Raw genomic sequence first — 22,430 nt, 5'->3', positions numbered from 1 at the left:
CGCAAGATTCCTCCTCGCCTTTGCAAAGAAAGCATTTGTTCACCAAAGTCCAACCTCTCCTCTTCAAATTGTCCATAGTTAGAATCCCCTTCCAAGTTGCTTCCCAAACAAAAAAACCCACTTTTATTAGAGCCCAAGAATTTCAAATAAGCCTCGCTGGGAAAGAATCGAAACCATCCTATCACAAAAAGATTTAACTGAAAACTAGCCTCCCTTAATAGTCATCCACAACACCTTGTCATCCACCTCCCTCCTCACTGATTTACCATGCAAACACAAAAGGAGTGCTTCAACACAACCTAACTCCCAGTCTTGGAAATTCCTTACAAAATGAGGGTTCAAACACCCCCCAAAATCAGTATGCTCTCAAACATCACATACCCAAGCCTCATTTGAAGTGGCTATAGCGAACAAAGAGGGGAAAGAGGTACTCAAAGAGGTGTCCCCACACCAAATGTCCTTCCAAAACCTTACCCTTCTTCCATTGCCCAAATCATAGAAAATCTTGCTTTTGAAAGCATCTCATCCCTTCCTTATAGTCTTCCACAATCCTACACCATAACCTTTTCTCACCTCCATAGAGCACCAACCCCTTTCTTCCGACATGATTACTTTCTTCCACAAGGGCTCTCCTTCTGACATTAGCCTCCAACTCCATTTGCCTAAGAGAGCATTGTTCAAAATAGAAAGATTTTGAATGCCTAGCCCTCTCTCCGCCCTTGGTTTATAAACTTTTTGCCGACCCACTAAGCAAGGCTTATTTTCAAGAGACCCTCCTCCCCAAAGAAAGCCCCTTTGAAAATTTTCCAATCTACAACGCACCCTTCTTGGAATAACAGAAATGGACATGAAATAAATAGGTAAGCTAAACAAGATACTTTTGATAAGAGTTAAACCCCCCATCCTTGGATGAGTATTGTCTCTTCCACCTTATCCTTGGACAAATATTGTCTCTTCCACCTTGCAAGCTTTCTTTGGATCCTTTCTTCCACCAAATCCCACATTGTTGTCGATTTAAAAGTAGCACCCAAAGGAGCCCAAGATACTTGGAAGGTAATGACCCTACTTCACACCCTAAAATATCCACCAACTCCTCCATTATAGGAACCCTTCCAACTGAGATTAGCTCACTTTTTTCAAGGTTGATCTTAAGCCCTAGAATTGCTTCAAACCACATCAAGACCCAATGAAGATGCAATAGTTGGTCCTTAGAAGCCTCACAAAAAATCAATGTGTCATCCCCAATCACCTTTTATCTCACAACGAAAGAAGTGGTAAGCTTTTTTTTTCTTTATAGAGTTTGACTAATAGGCAAATTACCAATAAATCCTTTCAATATATATTTTCCTAAAGATTCAAAACTTCCTTCATAAATTTGACGATTTTTTCCTTTTAACTTTCAAAAGAACACTAAAAGACTATCTAATTAACTCCTAGATTTCAAAAGAAAAAAAATGCAGTTCTTATCACTATTATATCTCCTATTTTTTAAATTGAAAGCTGGCACAGTTAGTTTCTAATGCCTATCATAGACCTACAGATTTTTAATTGTTAGCTTGCTGTTATTCTCAATGCCCTAGAAGGCAAACCAAAAGCTATAAAGAAGAAATTTGGGACAACATCAGTAAAAAGCAAGACTAAGAAGATGAGACACGAACCGAAGTCCGTGCATGATAATGAGGAGAACAAGTCCAAGAAGGCCGATAGATCCCACAACTAAGTAGAAGACTAGGTTTACTCGAATGCTAGTCTTCAATCGTTCAGTTACTGTGAAGTCTCCAGCATCTTCAAAACCCTGAATAAGGGGTGCCACAGCCCTGCTTAGAGAAAAAACACAAGCTAAACATATGAGAAAATGTAAAAATTTGGATAGTAGAACCATTATAAGGCATGTCAAAACATGATGACCTAAACCATCTTATATAAAAAGTTTATGTCTTTAAAAAATACTTTTCAAACTTTTAAATTTGAGGCAGTAAAAATTTTTTAATACCTAAATTTTTTTAAATAGTTTTAAAAAGTCATTATCTTTTTAAGGTAAGTCTCAAAAAGTTGTTGCATTTTATATAGAAGTTACTAATTAAATATCATTTTCTATTTTTAAAAACAGAAAACAAGAAGCGTATCCAAACGACACCTTAATTTTTTAATTACATTTTCTTCATCCCTTAGGATAATAAGTTGATATTAGTAAAAATTGATATTATGGATGCAACAAAGTATAAAGTAGATAAATTCCTAAATAAGCTATTCTTGTTTCTAATCATATAAATATTTAATTTTTCATCTCTGTCCAAGTGCCTGTACACACTGTTGAGATCCTTTCAACCAAGTTTGTATCATAGGATTTGGAAATGCGAAGGAACAAACACCCAAACACATCCCTGCACCTGGCATCTACACCCAACACCCGAGCAAATTCATGTAATAACAATATAGGCACATCTCAATACACGGTAAAGTACACAGGCCCATTGACTCAAAAGTCAAAACAGAATTCCATAGAGATGCTTGTTGAAACTCCAAAAGAATCTATTTTTAGTTACTGGTCGATGTTTCTCTTTAGTGACATTAAGCATGTTGTGTATTAAAATGATTCTTTAGGAAAGCAGGCAACAACTACTTTTCTTTGTAATGAAGTTGAATTCAGATATTTTCGGAGTTGGAATGGGAGATTAAACAATCAAACTCACATTACAATGCCACTACCATTTTAAATTCCTCAAAATTGAGAACAAAGTTCATTCATCCTTGAAGATGTTTCAAAACACACCCATACTGAATCATCTTGAGCATAACAACTAAACAATGTGCATACAAGAATCAAAAATACAAAAAGCAGCCGGTATATAAGTTCGTCCATGACATACCAAGTAAGTAAAAAGGTACTCCAATATGACCAGCTCCAAAAGAAGGAAATAACTCCGTTCGGATGTTCAGTTATTGCCTGTTCAACAAATGCATGAACCAATTGCGTTACTAAAATCAATTCAATCGATACAACAAATGTTCCAATGCTTAAATAAACAAATCCAAATCCGACATCCACAAATCCAATTCAACCAATTGTGGAATCCTAATTCACACGAAATCAAATCAAATCCATTCAAAACCCAATAAATTCGTTTCAGGTCCCATCCGATTCACAGTTGACATGTTCCAATTAGAATAATTACCGTCCAGATATCTGCGGGGACAATTATGATGATTGAGAGAGAACAGAACCAGGCGTAGCCGACGGTGAAAAACACGTAGCGAGGTATGCCGGGGCCGGCGAAGTATTTAAGCGTCAATACGACCATGCCTAGGGTTAGGGGCAGCGAGATCAGATAGAAGACCCACATCTCTGACGCTCCCTTTGTCTCTCTCTAGAACCCTCCCTCTTTACAGTGACAAGTTTTGAGGAAGAGGAGGAGAGACCAGGTCAAGGGAACCCGAGAAGCGTAAGCGGAGCTCCGATCGCTGCAAATAGATTTGATGCTCAAGTGCGGCACCTCCCCGCGTGTCTTGCGTCGGTGATCTCTGACATTGCGCGCAATGCGTTTCGGCTTTCGGTCTTGTGCGGACCCGGACTCTCCTGGGCCCACTCTTACTCGACCCAATTTGCGGGAAATAATTACTCATTCACCTGATTAATGACCCATTAACATTATACAAAAAACTAAAAATAATAAATGACGAAAAAATTGGTCATACCTGAAACTGTTAAATTACTATATTTTAATTAAATGCCTACCTATTGCAAATAAAAAAATAAGTGTTTGTTTTATTCGTTTTTCTTCCCTTTCATTTTGGTCTTGAACTTACAGTCAAACAATTTGCTTAGCTTAACTATGATACAAGTTTTGGCCTTTTGAAGGATTACAAATATATTAAAAAATAACATTAATTTAAAATATTATAAATTAATATATAATTATTTATACCTAATTATACAAATATTATTTATTTTAGAGTCAAATGAATCATCATGACTTTAAAATTATGTCCCCACATCAGGATGGATAAACGACTTTGACATCATTTTATAAAAACTCACACTTAATTGTACAGATGTTATTTGATTTAAGTTTAAATAAAAATTAATGGTTTTAAACATGTCTACAAAATTAAGAGAGACTCGTATTTATAAAGCACAAAAAACTTTATTTGGTAACATGGGATATCATATGATACAAATGATTGATTAGTGAGTACAAAAAAATGGGACTTTGACACAACCCATACACTTAATTTCTTGCCTTTTTTTAGCAATGGAAGATGATATAGACTTTATCACTATACAACAAAATTTATGACATTCATCCAATATTATAATCCCTTGATGTGGACAAACCTATACAGGAATTTTGTCCGTATAGAATCTTGATTTGGTCATTTTATTTATCAAAGAGAGGAGAGGAAACATTTGTAAATTCCCCCATTCCTAAGTAAAGCTGAAAATCATTATTCAAAATGCAAAGGAAATGAACTAACGCAAGGGCTATTCAAGCGCAAACACCCCCTTTGCATGTAACTTGGGATTCAAGAACTTCATACACATTCACCAACTACTGCCCCCCATCCCCCACCAAACAGAGGAAAACCAGTTACAAGCAGGGAAGCTCAAGTGCACTTAAAAAAGGCATAACCCTGGTATTCAAGATTCCTGCATGGATTGGCTTAAGCTCGCTCTGTCCATTATGCAAATCGTTCTGATGCCACCTCTCAAACTATGTCAGCAGATTACTGATTTTGGAATATGAGTTGCAGGGCATTGACCCACAGTACGTCATCTCGGACGAGATGTACATGCTCGGGGCTTAAATTTTTTTGAGCGAATACGGCAACTTATGTACAAAGAACCTTCTAAATAAGGTATCATATGATTATAGAAAGAAAGAAAGAAAAAACATTGTTCCCTTTCCATTCTATCTTTCCTTCTTTTTATCTTTCTTTCAATTTTTTGTTCTACAACTAATTTAATAATTTGTTTAAGTAATAGTTTCAATTTTAAATTAAATAATACATAAACTAGGCCATCGATTAATCTTGACTAAGATGGCTTGTTTGGGGTTTGGCTTTAGGTCGGCCATTGTTATGCCAGTGTTTGGTCTATGAGGCTCATCTCCCAGGCCCCATAGAAAAATCGATGATGAAACTGGTGTATTGGGCTTTTATGGTAGCACACCAAAACTTGGGTTCCAAGTTTCTGGCATGACCAGGGGTTAGGGCATGATCTGAGTTCAAAGCCCAAACCATGCTAAGTGTCACACCCTTGGTTATCTCACTAAATTTTTCACGATTATGCGATGCTAAGGACCCGTCCTTAGCCAACCTTCCCTTCCCAACGTTTAGAAGAACAGAGTAGAATACAGAAATAACAAACAACACGGACACACGAGGTTACAGGAAAATCCTTTCCCAACTTGTATTAATCACTCCTATAAGACAAAATTGCTTCTTGAACCAGAATACAATCCACTCACCCAAGGCATACGAGAAGGAACCCTTTCCCCAAACTCTTTCCCGTTGTTTCAAGGCTGTAGGAGCCCTATTTAAATGACTCATCTGCAGTTACAAATTTGAATTCCCTCAATTCAAATCTTGGAGCCAACTAGGTGGTCATGCAACTGGCTAGAACTGCTCTCAACTGTCCTGCATAACCACCCACCACCCAGATAGTGGGCTGCACTTGCCACCCACTTGCACTGGCCATCTCCTTCAGCCAACTGCAAGTCAAAGACGGCTTGACTTGGTCACTGGTTGTCTGAGCTAGCTGCACTGCCATCTCATCGGGTCTTGCTCGCCAAGCTACTGGTGAGTCCCCCTAACAAGTCGACCCCTCCCCCTCAAGGTGCCTCTTGTGACCGGGTGCCCATCAGCTTACCTTTGATCAAGGCCCTCTGAGCTAGGCCACGTGCACCAGCCGTCTGACCAAGCATCCGGTGCATCAGTGTGCCTTCCTCACACTGATGTCTGAGCCCTTGCCATGTCTAGGTGCCCATGGCTTGGGCTTGTTGCTTGCTTCCCAGCTTCTTAATAACGAGCCATGGCATTGCGCCCATGGCTAATCCTTCTTAGCTCACAGGGCATGGCGCCCCTGTGTTGTGCGTAGGCATCTCAGTGCGAGTCAACTACTAGAGCCATCAGACCATGGCATTGCGCCCATGGTTTCATCAGCTGGCTCACCGCACAAGGCTTAGGCGCCCTCGTGCCTGCGCGGGGAGAAGGTAGGCCGCACCAGGCCTTGTGCCGTTGCGGCCACGGGGTACATAACACACATGTCGTGGAGCCCATGTGTGCTTGCTCGAGTTGCGTCGTGTGTCTTTGGCACGCCAAGGCCGTGCCATGGTGCCCCCTTGGTGCGGTCAAGGCTTCCTCTTGGTGGCTCCCTCCTTTGAGTCACCTACCCCCCCCCCTTTTAAAGAGCAATACGGGCCGTTTTCATTGTTTCTTGAGGAGACATCACTATGTCTGAGGATGCATAATGAAATATAATTTTTATTATAAATTAAAATTCCAAGTTAGCCTTCATTTGCACCACCTAAGTCAAGTGCGCACGCGGTGCTCATTTGGTGCGCACGCGGTGCATGTCTGGCTCGCCCTCAGTGCGCTCGCGGTGCGCATCTGGGTCGCCCGTGTGCGTGCGCGGTGCGTCTCTGGCCCGCTCGCGATGCGCGTCTGGCTCGCCCATGGTGCGCGTCTGGCTTGCCCGCGGCCTCCTCACATGGCTCCTGGAGTTTGAACCACCAAACCTCCATGATTTCTCTACTTTCATCCTAGGCTTTCATGGGTGCAAGGCCCCAACCTATGAGGCCTATTCCTCCATGGTTAAGTCAAGGGTCTAAGGGGCTGACACCAGGGGCCTAACTGGAAACACTCCCAAGTGGTGCAACCAACCATTCAAGAATATAGGGACAAATGGCAAATATGAAAGCATATGGTTAAATTTTCTTGGATGGATTAGTTTACCCAAAAGGCCAAAAACATCTTTCAGTTGCAAAACATTAAAGTGATTTTTGGCATATGTATTGTAGATGCACGAGTGTGATGATGTTAAACAAAACAGAACAAAAACAAAAGAACTACTGCAACTTGCATTCAACCCTATCCAGCAAAACCATCTGAATTACTCTCAGAGGTCAAAATTAATTACCTACTCAAAAACTCATCCTCTTTTACACCAAATAATTAACCTGCTGGCTGTAACATGGTTCCCATGGGACACCAAGTTCATTGATGATTTAGTGTTAACGTGGACCCTAACTTAGTGCATGGTCTTACCTCAAAATCATGACCCAATGTAGGGATTTTATTTGAAACAATATTATGAGTATGGGAACTGTAGCCATTTTGCCCTTCTTGGATTCGATTCTTGATGCCTCTGGCCTGGCTGGCCTACCATAACCCATGATTGGAGCAACATGAATATTCACTTCAAAAACACACAGATGGCTCAGAACACATGGTGCGCCACAGTGGGCGGGCATGAACTTTTTCTTGAACAGGACCCTCTCTCAAAACTCAAAAGACATTGTTCACATCTACATGGGTACAGAGTCTACAGACCACAGTGCCAGAGTGCCAACTTCCAACCAAACCAACAACTTCTCTGATCCATGTCAGTGGTCCTATTTCAAATACTAGTGAGGGACAAAATGGGCCAAAACCCTGGAACCTCAACCCACACATCCACTCACACTAACTGTCAAAGTTTGAAGCTTCCTTTCCCTCTCTTTCATCATTAGCCAACTCTTTTTCTTCGTTAGCTTTTATCACTTGCTCCTCCCTCTTTTGACCCTTAAATAGGGATGCTTTAGAAGATTCTCAAGTAGAGTTGAGAAAGCTATGCAATATTGCACTGCCTTCGGTGCCCATTGCTTTCTTTTCCAGCTTTTATGGCATGAATGAATTGCCCTTACCTTTATCCTCTTTTCCAAAGCCACTCAATTGCCAAACTATTTTCTCATTTGCGGTGATTGAACCACCCCCTGGCAATGATATCACTTCAAAGTTTGACTTAAACATGGCACCTAATGAATCACACACGAGTCAAATAGCATCACTGCCTAAACATTTTTTGGAATGGACTTATGAGCTTAACCACTTTTCACCACCCAGGCTGAAAGCCCTTCGATGTGAACGACACACGATTTTCAAAATCAACCACATGTGTTTACCTAATTGAAATCTGAAATCAGTGATCACAATCTTGAGAAAAAAAGTAGTGTTTTGCATGAAAGGAGATGCCCAATATAAAGGATACAAAATAAGGGAGAGTAGACAATGCTTTCACCTAATAAAGTAGAGAAAAGGACCTCCATTGAAAATGGCAAAAGAAGATAAAGCCATGTTGGGACTAAAGACAGGAGGAGCTTTATCTTTATATCCATGTCATAATAGAAACATAATGTATATAATATGGTGTATTTACTGTAGATGTGGAGTGCAAGATAACACGATTCAGACAATTGACATCCAACCACTCCCCCATAAATTAATAGCAAACCAATCAAGATATACGGGTTCATTTTTGGGACGCTGGGACAGCGTTGAGAGGTCTCACTCATCAACACCAACCACCCCCCCATCTCCTCATCCCTTACCTGCAACTGCAAGTCATATAATTTGAGTTATTTTTTCTCAATGATTTACCAATTAAGTGTTGAAACAGTCTTTCACACATGTACCCAAAAAATACCAAGCCCTAGTGGGCAGTGCAAACGCTCATGTCTATTGATATGAGCCTTTTCTCCCAATTCTGAAACATTTGAAATTGGAAAGCAAACCGAAACCTTTTTGAATCGTATGGAAATCCAAAAATGCTGTTGTTGGGGAATATTTTTTCAACCCAATTTTGAAAGAAACAATTCACATGAATGGTAAATCACCCATGTTCTGAGAAAGGGTTGTAATGATTGTGACACGATGGGAAAGTGAATTATTTTGCTAGCAGACATAAATCTCTGGAGTTACCATGGGGGACATCCATGTCTGCCATCTTCATGCATTGCGGATGCCTTGTTCTTTCAGGAAAGTCAACTCTTGAAATGAACACACCTAGAAGGTATATAATAATTGAAGAGATGTGTAATGAATTTAGTATGAAAAACACTGCTAAGCTCACATAGGTTAAGAAGGAGGAGGAGGAAAGAACATTGTCCATGTTTTCGCAGGCAAGACAATATGTAAAATCTTACGGATGCTTTTATCTTTTGTGAAATTCTTCTGAAGAAACCATGGAGCCATGTGGCTTATTATTTCCACCATTATTGACCAGTCATTTCTAACATCCTGACAATGCGGCAATGCCAACAGTTGGTTGCGGAGAAAAAAAGGACGCGGGGAGGCAACAGATGGAAATGATTGATCAAAACTGGACAAATAAAACGATGGAGTGATTAGACTTGTGTTGGACTTGAAACAAATCCTCCATTAATAGGCTCTTAAGGTCCAAAACTGTCCCCGACTCCCAGCCAATACCATATACCGGTCAAAATTTTGATAATTTTATAATAGGTTTGTCGAAGTTGCATCACATCTTTTCAAAAAAAAAAAAATTCGGTGGAGTTATATCAAGAAAAATAAATACTAAGTGTCTTTTTATAAGAATTTGTTTGAAACTGTTTTCAAAAAATACTTCTAAATTTTTTTAAATATTTAACAAAACTTACGAAATATTTTTATAAATTTTATAATCACTTATAATATTATAACTATCATGTATCAGTGGATCTTACACTTTTGGACAGTAACCTATCCGGGAAGTCTAATAAAATTTTGATCACTCTCCAGGATGGACCACTCGGAAAACCTAAAAATAATAATTATTTTTTTCAACTTATATGGAAGTACCATTCTTTATATGCTTGATTCCTTTGCCAACCAAACATTTGGTTTCATTCTCCTGTCCACATGAAATTAAGTGGTCCAGAGCCGAGGAAGATGGCGGTTGCTTGATCCCCGTTTCACCTCCAGGCTCCAGCCTTCCCGTGATGGAGTTAAGTATCCCAATCCAGTCTTGCATGTCAGTCTGATGTTAATGCAATTAAATACGTCACATTTCATACTCATTGGTTCCACATTTTCCTTATGTGATCGATTAGCTCCAAATTTAATATCATGGAGAGTCAAAAAAGTTTTCATTTCCAAAAGATGCTCCTTCTCGAACGGTAGGTGGATGTTTTTTATTTTTTTATTTTTCTGAAAGCATTGAAGAAGGAATCTCTCCTAATACCATAATATCAACCATCGAGGTGTACGATAACATTTTAAATTTTGCCATGTCCTAGTGATTTGCGCTTTGTGTTTGACTCTGGATTAAGCAATCGTCACTTATTTTGAAGATGGTTAAAGAATTGGTATCAAATATTCATCCAATTCTCTATCTTAAATTCAAAATAACAATTCAAACTTTATTTGAAAAAATGAGTTTTAAATTAAAAAAAAACTTATAAATAGTTGACAATAATAAAAATAATGAATTATTTAATTTATCTTTATCATTATATAATTTTTTTTAATAAAAAATATTTAAAGTGTATAAGGTTCTCGAAAAATATTAGAAAAAGAGAAAAATATTAAATAAAAAATCATTCCACTTGATTTGAGGGATATGGAAAAATAAGATATAATTTTTTTTTTTTTACATTTACATAATTAACTTTTTATCAAATATCCCTTGAAGTTCTTTTGGGCCAATGTCGATGTTAAATCTCCAAGCTTGAGTTATAAAATTATATTAATTTTTCTTCAATGGTGTGTCTCACAAGTGTCTATTTCAATATGTGCCAGCTCAATTTCAAAATAGTTCGAATTATCTCGGAATTTTATATGGCTAATTTTATTTTTATTTATGGGAAAATTTTAAAAGAGTCTCAATCAAACTTTTCAAAGAAATCAAATTCGAGTAGGTTGTTTTTTTCCTGTAGCCTATCCTGATACCAACTTCCAAATAAAGGCCACTTGTTAACTGCCGATATCCAAAAAAATATAAAATTGGGACCATACCATCTACACTCCAAAATAATCAGTCATCAGAGGGGCATTCACGTCATTTTAGATACAAGAGTCACCATGCGCTTTGACGTCATTACAGGGGTGTGTAGACAAATAAAACTTCAGGATATTGTAATAAAGAAAATAAATTAAGATATTGGGGCACCTCTACAAAATCAGCATTTATTTACCGCCGATTGGTAGCGATTCTAGCAAATTACTAATGTGTTTGTTCTCGTTAGTTCTGCGGCGTTGGATCCCCTAAAGACCGAACTAGAATTAATCTAACGGTTGAGATTTAGGAAACACGTGCTTTCGGTGAATGCGGTAGCAGCTCTCCCTGCCTTTTCCCTCGTCATCACCACAAAAAAAAAAAAAAAGGATAAAGAAAAATGTCACCGATCAAATAATCCAAATTTGATGCTACCCTGAGACGCTCGGTCTTTCTAAATTTTATTCACTCTCTCTCTCTCCAACGCCGCCACTGTGAATCACAGAACGAAAAAAAAAATAAAGAAAAAGAATATTTTGATGATACCATAAATCCACGGCTGACTACCGAAAAGTCCAACACCTCTCTCTTTCTTCTTACCTCTGTCAAAATTTCTTTCTCTCGTATTCCCCGGCGACGAGGATTTTCCAATGACCGGCAGCGATTACGGGCGTTCGGAGAAGTGAGGAAGGTGCGGCATGGGCGACAACGTCGTCGCAAGGACATTCCGAGCTCTGGTGGAGAGCGCGGACCAGAAGTTCGCTAGGGTTAGAGACGTTCCGACATACGGACGCGGGCCGAACCACTATTTCCAGAAGGTGTTCAAGGCTTACACGAGGCTCTGGCAGTATCAGCAGGAGAACAGGTTGAAACTGGTTGAGGCGGGCTTGCAACGGTGGGAAATCGGCGAGATCGCGAGTCGGATTGGTCAGCTTTACTTCGGGCAGTACATGAGGACGAGCGAGGCTAGGTTCTTGCTCGAATCATATATTTTTTACGAGGCGATTCTAAATAGGGGGTATTTTCAGGGATCCAAGGGTTCGATGAAGGATCTGGGAGTGAGATTCAAGGAATTGAGGTTTTACGCAAGGTTTTTGTTGGTTTCATTGTTATTGAATCGTTCGGAGATGGTGCGGGTTCTTGTGGAGCGCTTTAGGGCTCTGGTTGATGATTGCAAGGTCACTTTTCGGGTAATTTCCCTCTATATTAGTAGAAAATATATGCCTTCTGTTGTTGTTGCTGATTACAGTAGTGAGCTGTTTTAGTGGAATTTGTGGAATCGAAGCTGAATTTAGGCCAATTTGGTGGTTTTATTTCGATTTTTTTTAACTTTTTTTATTTTAATTCACACCTGAAGCTCCCAAGCCTGCTATTTTTATTTTATTTTATTTTATTTTTTTATGTGTGAAAAAGAACTGGCTAGCCTGTGAATGACATTGTAGGCAAGAGCATCATTTGGAAAGAACATATGCAATGTAAATCATGATTGGGATTATAAAAAAAGCTTTGAGAACAAGGGTAACTGTGCGAGTTTTGGAGATAGTTGCACTTGTTTGGGTTTTGCGAGTTTGATGATCAGATCTAGATATACAAGATCGGTATTAGATGTCATTTGAATTATCTATTAGGCAATTATTTTTTTATTCAAGTCATAATGATTATCCTGATCTGTATCAAGTTGCTTTTGAACTGTTATTATGATCCTTAAAAATCAGATTTATAAGCTGAGTTTAAATCTTGTTCAATAAATTACTAAGGTTATGTTTGGTTCCCGGAAAATACTAAGGAAAGAAAAAAAATGCAAAGGAAAATGATTTTTTCATGTTTGGTTGTCCTATGAAAAATATAAAAGAAAATCAAATATAATTAAAACTAATTAAAAACTTATGTACTTTAAAATTATTTAATCTTTATATTAATGAGTTAAAATAAATAAAATGAGTTTGAAGTAAAAAATAAAAATAACTTATCAACTTTTAATCCATTTTTTATTTTTCTTCACTTTTTCTTTCCTTCTATTTTTCCTTTGTATTTTCTTTCTCTTGCATTTTCTCTCAAATTTTCTGAGAACCAAACATAGCCTAAATGATTCATGAAAATCCAAACTTATGCCAAACATTATTCTGTGTCATACAAAAATCGTCCTATTATTTGCAAAATTCCTCAATCAGTCCTAATTAACATGGAAAGAGAGCTTTTGTTCCCACATTTTTAATTAATATGTGTTGCTCTTCCTAATCATGATTCACTATATTTTTTTCACAATTAAGTCATGAATTTCAATTATTCCTGGGGGATGAATAGGTTTCAACTACTGAATATGTCAACCTGGGAAAAGCATTTGGGATGTGTAGCAAAGGATAGACATGCACTGGTTTGTTCTAGAGAAATTGAGTGATGTAAAGGAACTGTTGGACAGGCCTTAAGTTAACAAGGAAAGTGGTAGGAAAATGCTATTTAATGAGCTTGTTCCAAAATCACTGTTGCACAGCAGAGTTTGTTTGAATGATCAAATAGTCTTTGAATGTCTGAAATCTGAATGGAATATATAAAATTTTGCAGATGAGTGAATGGGTCTCTTTAAATCATCTTAACTACTGTTCTAAGTTTGTGAAGGAATAGAACAGGAAATATTTTGAGGGTACTGGTTTCAAGTTCAAGTATCACTAGAAAAATCATGCACTCATGAGAAGTTAGCATGGAAGATTGCACCAGTCACATTTAGTAGGCAATCTACTGGTTGGACTGGTGATCCCACTGAATGGCTGGGCTATGAGCTCTAGATCATAGAGGGGGAAAGAAGAGACAAAGCTCTATGAAGAAGGGACTTTCCTGGGTTCGCTAATTTGTCAGCATTTTTTGTTATTTAGTAAGATCAACAGATATTACAAGCAAAACCTTATGACATAGCAACTTCTTGGAACTAAACAACTCAGTAGGAAGTAGACCAAAAGTATAAAACTCAGAGGGCATATTCTTTATCATTTTTCCTACCTCTTTTTTATTATTTTATTCATTTTTACTATTTTTTTTTTAAAAGAGCAATAGAGCAGTCAAACCTAGAAACATGAAACTATGTCTCATTTCCTTCTTTATCTTTTCTTAGTGGCGGTTGGCCTAGTTGATGTGGTTTGATTCAATTTGGTTCTTCGGCCAAAACATCGGATGGCTTGGATTTTAAGATATTTCTGATTTGATATTTGACATTTTATCTTCATGTTCTGCTATAGGCCTCATCTGAATTATGGATCTATTTAATAGGACAGAATTGAACGTCAAATTCCTGCAATTTTTACTAAATCATATTATCTGTTTTTGATCCATATACTTATATTGAAAGGAAAAATTTGTTTTTAATGACCTTAAAATTAAAGCTCTTTAAATGAAAGTTAATCAAGGCCGTTGCAACAAAAAATTAGTAGTAAATTGTGCACTCACCAATTTTCTGTTCAAGGTTTTTCATTTTGTCTTACAATGGTCCATTGGGTAATGCAGTGGCATCTTATTAAAAGAAGAAGCGTAATTGGGAAGTTTCAATATGTTTCTTTCTCCTTTTTCCTGTTTGGCAGACAGTAAAAAGGCAGTGTATTCTGCAACTATAACTTTTATCCTTTGGACATGGAAAATGCTTTATAGATGATTAACATTCTTATATTGTTCAGTAATTGAGACACAGTATCCTTTTCAGATCTTATGTCATATTATGTTGTTGATGTTTATGCATGCAACTAGAAGGTGCATGCTGATTGATACTATGTTATCCCACATTATAGCAGTGGGAAGAAGCAGCTGTCAGTGCAAGTGGATGTTAGTCTAGAAGTAAAAATGATAACAAAATAGATGACGATCTGAAATTGAGTGGTGAATTTTTTTTTTCTTTTTATAGATGAAAATATTTTAGGGAAGGAAAGGCTGTAGGTTGTGGCCTTTTTAAGCCTTTCTTGAAAATTTTAAGGTGGATGTGTTGCTTTTCTTCAATTAACTAGTTTTAAGTTGATAAAAGAGATTAGTGTTGGACATTCAAGATTTGAAGTCTTGTTGAAATGATGCTGGAAGCTGTTGAACATTCTTGCACTGCAATACCACTGAAAATCAACAGCATTAGGTATATGGGATTAAATTTTCAGGTTCTGAGTAGCTTACTCAATTTAATGCAAAATTTTGGACCACTATATAAATTAAGATGTACTGTGTGTCACTGCCAAATCATACTCAAATTAGAGCTAGAGTTCTGCAAAGTTGCAAAGGCACTCAAATGCCACATCATGCCAGTGGCATTTTTTTTTTTTGATAAGCAAATGATATATATATAAAACGGCAAATAGCCTCAAGGCATACAGGAAGTATACAAGCTACCAACCCTCAAAACAAAAAACAACACGAACCAAGCCCTAATTGGAGGCAAACCACTCCAAGAAACCTATTAGGGATTTCGACTCCATATCAATGTACACTTTAGCCCAACCCCAAATAGAGTATACAAGCGACGTTTTTAATTTCTGATAAGCCAACACCCCCCCTTTAAAAGCTAGCCTATTCCTCTCCTTCCATATAGTTCAGAAAATGAATAGCGGGATGGACTTCCACACTTCTTTTCTTTTCCTCCCCACAAAAGAACCTTTCCAACTACTAAGGACCTCCTTTACTGAATTTGGAAAGACCCACTGTACACCACACAACGCAAGAATGATGTTCCATAAACCTTTTGCCACTGTACAATGAATTAGTATGTGATTGATCGTTTCCTCTTCGCACCCACACAAAAAACACCGATTAGGTAAGTGCCACCCTCTTCTTTGCAGCATATCCAAGGTGAGGACCTTCCCCCAAGTAGCTTCCCAAGCAAAAAAGGCAATTTTGGTTGGAACTTTGCCCACCCAGTGGCATTTGACATCGCTTGTGATTGCAGATGCCTTCTCCTGAGTCGATTTTCAGGCTCTAGCACATGTTTCAGAAGTTAATGATAGTGCAGATCAGCTGTCTTTACTGTGTAATATGCATAAGTTCATACACTGAATCTCAGGTTTCTTTTAACCAGTTTTTGTACTGGGATGCATATGGAAAGGCAGCCCCAAAGTCACAATGCCATGTATTGAAACGGTTGTTGAATGAAGTTGTGTATGTACATGCTTCCATGTGTGTGTGAGACAAAGACAGCCATGGAATAGGAAGTCGGAATTTATTTCCTTAAATTTATTGGCTTTTCTGTCACACCTTTCTTTGTTGTCTTCCATCGTGAGAGTATATTAACTTAAAACTCTCATGTAGATTTCAATAGTTTGCTTGTAAGATTTCAGCATGGATAATTTTTCTGTTTCAGTATGCATGGTAAGATTTTAAGTTGTAAGTCAACCTTTTTCATGCTCTTATGAAAAATGAAAATTACTTGTATTCAACTTACTATGTTGCTTGATGAATGATATTTTAACTTTTTCTCCTCAAAAATCTTAAACTGACCTACTATTTCTTTTCAGGAAACCAAAAATAACTTCAGAGAGTGGACATTAGTTGTACAAGAAATCGTCCGTTTTATGAAAGTAGAAACAGCCTTTATGAATGTGAGGCCGTTGAGATATTGCAATTTGTTCGATTCATATCCATCTTCTGTCCCATATGTAGCCCGTTTCCATGCCAAGAAAATGCTCAAATTTCGAGATGCGCTGCTGGCAAGCTATCATCGAAATGAGGTAAATGATTTTAAATGTTTACATGACTTGTCATTGGCTTTCAGTGTTCAATTATTAGAAAGTCACTGTGCAAAAGGAGCTTCTTGACCTATTCACATATTGCCACTTTTAGGTCAAATTTGCGGAACTTACTTTGGATACTTACAGAATGCTGCAATGTTTGGAATGGGAACCTAGTGGGTCTTTCTACCAAAAGCGGCAAGTTGAATTAAATGAGAAATTAAATGAAAATGGTGCTTTGACTGATCATTCTGGAACCTCTGGATTGATTGACATAAACTTGGTGGTGGATATGACTGATCCAACTCTGCCTCCAAATCCGAGGAAGGCTATTCTCTATCGTCCATCTGTGACACATTTGATAGCAGTAAGTATTGACGTGATAAGATTGCTGCATCTACTGCAATTATGTTGCTCTGGGGTAAGGGGCAACTTAGTTAGGCTTCTATTTGAGGAATCAGGAAATAGCTCAGATTGAAATAGTTGTTCTTTATTCTCAGGAGGCTATATCTGTCATTTTTTAGTAACTAGGATTACAATGCATGATTGTGTCCTCAACACACAAGCATATAACGTAATAGGCATGCCATTACTGTTCCAATCTTACCTTCTGCTCCTCAAATAGGAGGAACCTGGTTGACATGCCTCAAACATGAGGCATATCAACTTAGAAAAATGTGTGCTGACCATGGTTTATGGGAATCTGTGTATGTTTTGCCCTCAACATGAAGCATGAATATGATCAATTTGCCTTCATATTACAGACTTTACAGTGGTTGATGTGGTATATGGTGGTTTATGTTCTTGTGCCGGTCTTCCTGTGACACTGGCAGTTATTATTTACTTATGGAAGATGCAGATATGATGAAACACAGTATTTGTGTCCTCAAATTTCTTTCTTTTATGTCCCCTGTAACTGAGAGATGCTAGTGTCTTTAGTTGTTAACATAATTTGCTACAATGTATACCTTGTGGTTCATATGCATATTTTCACCCTTCTTGAATGCAATTAGCTAGTTTAATGCTGGTAACATTCTGTTGCGCAGGTTATTGCTACCATCTGTGAGGAGCTCCCTCCAGATAGTGTTATGCTCGTGTATCTATCAGCATCAGGTTAATTTTGCTTCTTAATCACTAATTCAAAAATTGAACAATCATTTTGTTGCCATCAAAGATTGTTTACATTGCTGATCAGTTATGCAGGGAAGTCTGGCCGGGGTAATATTTCTCAGATGGAGAATTCTGGAGGTACAAGGAAATCTTCAAAAGTCAAGGTTGTTTCTGAGATCTCACATGAACTGGATAGCTCTATGCCTGAAGCTCCTGTTAATAACAAGGGACACTCGAGTGATTGTCATGAAAATTTTCTGTGTTTATGTCCAAAAGGAAATGGAGGTAGGTGCCTATGTTGAATTTATGCGATGAATAGTTTTTACTGGGAGGGGTTTGTGCATTTAATCTAAAAGAATAATTGTTCTTCTAGGTTGTTGTCCATGTTATAGATGATAAAAATTTAAGGAGTTCCTGTTTTATCATTCTACTCACTGTTTCCTTTACTCTTTCCCTTTTTCAGGTTCAAATAATAACCTTTACCCTGGTGATATAATTCCTTTTACCAGAAGACCACTTTTCTTGATTATTGATAGTGACAACAGCCATGCATTCAAGGCAGGTTTGTCAAAACTTGTATATAACTTGCTACACTGCTTCAAATTATTCTACAGCAGTGTATAGCTTCTAAACTAGGTGTTACTTCTTTCAAAAGATGACATTTGGTGATAGATGTCATGCCTACAATCCATGTTTGGTTTTGAAGTTTTGATTTGGTCGGACAGTACATCTTGATGATGATTGAGAGAAAGCTGTTGGGATAAACCCTTTTTTAAGAATAACTATATCATTGATGTCAAGTCAAATTATAGTTGCCCATGACCTGATAGAGCAGGTTAATGGTGTAACCGTGAGGTCCAAATACATTCCGATTCTGGCCATCGCTATCTCTCCTATTTATATTTTAGTTGCATAAATGGCAAAAAAAAAATAGTTTACATTTGGATTCCAGGTGCTCCGCCTAGAGTCTTTTGTTTGGGTGGAGAATGTGGGAAAAGATCTTCACAATTGATCAGCTCATGAGAGGAGGTTGGCATTTAGTATATAGATGTTGTTTGTACTCAGAAAACCGCATTATCATCAATTGCAGCAAGAATGTATGATATTACTTCCTTTTTTTTGTTTTCTTATTTTGGGATTGATCTCGGATCTCTAGGGGCTTTGATATCTGGGCTGGATTTTATTGATAGGCTTGGTTTCTGTGTATAGCCTTGTTTTTTCTTCTTTAGGGGCTTCTCTTGTTTGAGTGCCCTTGTATACATCCTGTGTACTTGGATTGCAGTCCCCTTTTTTTGAATGGTGCCTTTTATAGTTATCCTATACTTGCCCATTAAAGTCACCTTTGGGTTGCATTGTCATTGAAAGTTGGATTTTTAACCTGAAGCGGTAGACAAGGATATTTATAGAATATTTTTAAGTCAAAATTTCTAAAATTCTGTATGATTATGTTCAATGCAGGCTTGATTTAGGATTTTTGCTGCATTGTCTTTTCCTATTCAATTTCTTGTTTCTCTCTCTGTTTGCTTATACTATATGTTAATTATTTTCAGGATTTACACGGTGCAGAAAGGGGAGAGACGGCTGCCCTACTTCTTTCCCCTTTGAAGCCAGCATTCAAGGGGCCATTTGGCTTTGATACGACACAGAATGGAAGTCAGTTCACATTCTTCCTGACTGCTCCTCTACAGGCTTTCTATGAATTGGTTGGCCTTTCATTTTCTGACACAGATTCGGTGTGTTGATAGCTTCTTCTTCTTTTCTTTTCTTTTTTTCTCTCTGGTTGAATCTCCAAGAGACATTTTAGTCTAGTTGATTTTATTTGCTCATAAGTTCCTGCTTTCAGGATGCTTACAATGATGCTGACAAAATACTCTCCACTGCCTTGTCTGAGTGGGAAGTAATACTGTGTACATCCACTAGCTTGGATCTGGTCTGGGCTCAAGTTTTATCGGATCCATTTCTGAGGCGACTTATTCTTAGGTAATCTTTCATTTAATGATACTAACAAATTCATGATTATTTCTGGGGTGTATTGGAATTCAGAAATTATTTGGTAACCTTGGGGAAGAAAAGTTAGTGGTAACAACAGAATCTCAGCAAGAATTTCAAAATCAATGGGAAGATGAATTTTGAAGTGCAACAAGCATTAAAAGAAAATTTGCTGCAATTATGCAACGGTTTTGGAATCATCTGCAACATTTGTCACTTTTAAACATTACTAGTAACTGAATAAGAATTAACAAGATTGCAACAGGTGCAGTTCACCATTTTCCGTTACAAAAAAGGAAAAAAATAATTCAGCAAAATACTCTTGCCGGTGAATTAAATAACATGAGGACATCCATTACATTTAAAAGAATCCTGAATGCTATTATTTTTGGCTTATTAAAGCACAAATCTGCTTATTTGTTGTGGTATGTCCAGATTCATATTTTGCCGATGTGTGCTGTCTCTCTTCTGCCCTCCAGAAGATAGTGAACAATATCTGCCCCTTTGCTTGCCCCAGCTTCCCAGTTCTGTCTCTCCAAACTCTGATGCTGTGCAATCTGCAGTCCTCCAACTGGCAAACCACCTTGGGGTTGCTGAGTGTTTCTCCTTCAACGGTTTGTGATTAGGACAGAAATTTGAGAAACAAGATTACTACCTCCTTTGGTGGTTCAACAGGAGAAAGTATCCTTGAACTCCACCCCTTGAGTTTTTCAAGGGACGTCAGTGAAGAATGTCAACAACAGGCCATAGGTTGTCATGTAGAGAGGAATCCATCAGTGGGAGTTGCTTTTGCTTGTTTTAGTGCTTATATGCAACCCCAATGTTTCTACCGATATTGTATGGTGGTTCTGTTGTTCTGTTGGAGGGGTGTTTGGCGATGTACTGGGTTTGTTCTTGCATAGTGGGTTAATTGTTTATGGGGCTCATTGAAGATTGATGTTCTGCTTGTTACAAATTAGTCCTAATTTGTTTATACCTTTATAAAAGAAAATCAGGTACTCAAAGAGAGAGGAGGTTGAATTTTTGTTCCCTCTTTTTTCTCTTTCAGGCGGCTTTGTTGTCACGAATATTATTGTAGAAGTTAGTTAAAGGGCAGGATGCAGTTTTGATTGTTTTGGGAACTTTGGAATATGAGGCCTGTGAAAAATGATTGAATCCTTGCAATAGTTTTTTTCTTATATATATGTTTCTTAAAATAAAGCGGACTACATATTGGTCCGATTTATCCAGTTTTCGAACTGCTTTGAGGTTCAGCTTTATTTTGAGTTGGGTTGCCTTAAATGTTACTTGAAGACGAGTCCACTCAGACTTGCCGGACATATTTATCTCGCAAGTTAATCCATACTTACAAAGTGCAGCACCCAAAGCTGACACGAGCTTAATTTAGAAGGATTCGGTTACAGTACCGAAGTGTACATTTTTGGTATTTTACCAAAAATGGACTCTTGTTATGCCAAGTATATATTTTTAATGGCCTTATTATTTGTATCTTGATTTGATTTATTTATACCCTTTTAGCTAAGTTTTATTCATCGTTTATTTCCAATGGTCTAGATTCTTTGTTCATTAAATATCATAACATTTACTAATTCATACTGACAAGAAGTTATACCCAAGCTTGAGACATCTTGTAATTTTCACTGCCTGATGAAGTTTTTGAGAAAAAAATCTTAATATCCAATTCACTTGTGATATCTTATTCTAATTAGTAGTTTTTTTTAATATATTATTATTATTACTACCTAAATGAAAAAGAATTTGTTGTCATTGTGTGAGCCCATCTCCCCATGATATTATTTTATTTAAAAAAATTTATATAATACGGCAACTTTTAATTGGTCACGATTTGAATTGATTACGCATAATCGAATTTTCTTTTAGCGTATGATTAACTTAATTTGTCCATTTGTTAAATCATAAAATACTAAAATTTTAAATATCAATATTTTTTTTATAAAAATGAATGATTCTTCCTATTTTTAAAAGCTTTGTTTAAAATGATTTTTAAACCATTATTTTAATTGATTTTTTGACAATTCGCTTTATTATATATAATGCATTACCATTTTATTTATTTATTTATTTTTTAATATTTTGACTCCAATTTAACCTCAACTCAAAATTTCATGGGATGCTCAATCTCAATTTGGTTAAGGGATAACTCTTGAAACAAATACAGATGATCCAGAGTGGTTAAAAATCTTTATTTTTTTTCAAAAAATAAAATAAAATAATAAAATAAAGGACTTTCGAGCCATGTTAGCCCCGACCTAGCCCTGTGGTAGACCGGTGGCATACTCAAATCAGAACCCAATTAATTTTTAAAATTTAAACCTCATCTGAAGTTTCAATGTGGCTTTTCAACGATAGCCATCTTTTTAACATTTCAGTTCCCCTCTCTTTTCACTTGGAAAAAGAATGGGTTTCCCCAACCAATAGAAATCGAATGTTGAACCCCTTACGATCCGTGCCTCACCCTGACATAACATCCCAGCCGTCCACCTAAGCAGAGAAAACACAACTACCTGCCACTAAATCCGTCCGATAAGACACTGAAAAAGCACACGAATAATGATTTCTAACCGTCCGATTTATGTCCATCGCCGACCGCTTGCCTCTATATAATGGGGCTTACCCCTAAACTTTTCAAACTTTATTGTCTTGGTAGAGAG

General features: G+C 37.4%; 2 protein-coding genes across 3 annotated transcripts in view; one reads left to right on the top strand and one right to left on the bottom strand.

Moving 5' to 3' along the window:
- LOC100263482 (uncharacterized) overlaps positions 1-3,600 on the bottom strand; it is a 33,734-nt gene extending 30,134 nt beyond the window's left edge. Inside the window, exons 1-3 of one of the 2 annotated variants that reach the window (XM_002264372.5) lie at positions 3,177-3,600; positions 2,871-2,947; positions 1,659-1,817 (exon numbers count right to left, since the gene is read on the bottom strand). In XM_002264372.5, the coding sequence (XP_002264408.2) occupies positions 1,659-1,817; positions 2,871-2,947; positions 3,177-3,344 (404 nt within the window). In that variant the 5' untranslated portion in view covers positions 3,345-3,600. The remainder of the gene's footprint in view (positions 1-1,658; positions 1,818-2,870; positions 2,948-3,176) is intronic. The other variant, XM_019221043.2, reaches the window with a different exon arrangement.
- Positions 3,601-11,417: 7,817 nt separating this feature from the next.
- On the top strand, positions 11,418-20,938 carry LOC100248830 (uncharacterized). The gene is made up of 9 exons (XM_003632427.4): positions 11,418-12,162; positions 16,447-16,659; positions 16,772-17,026; positions 17,706-17,772; positions 17,863-18,054; positions 18,233-18,327; positions 19,320-19,502; positions 19,613-19,749; positions 20,194-20,938. Exons 1-9 carry the CDS (start codon positions 11,671-11,673, stop codon positions 20,378-20,380), a joined length of 1,821 nt encoding a protein of 606 aa, XP_003632475.2. The 5' UTR covers positions 11,418-11,670; the 3' UTR covers positions 20,381-20,938.
- Positions 20,939-22,430: the final 1,492 nt, after the last annotated feature.

Source organism: Vitis vinifera, chromosome 7 (assembly GCF_030704535.1).
Source record: "Vitis vinifera cultivar Pinot Noir 40024 chromosome 7, ASM3070453v1".
NCBI lineage: Eukaryota > Viridiplantae > Streptophyta > Magnoliopsida > Vitales > Vitaceae > Vitis > Vitis vinifera.
The sequence above is the reverse complement of the archived record's forward strand: the minus strand, read 5'-3'. Positions and strand labels throughout refer to the sequence as shown.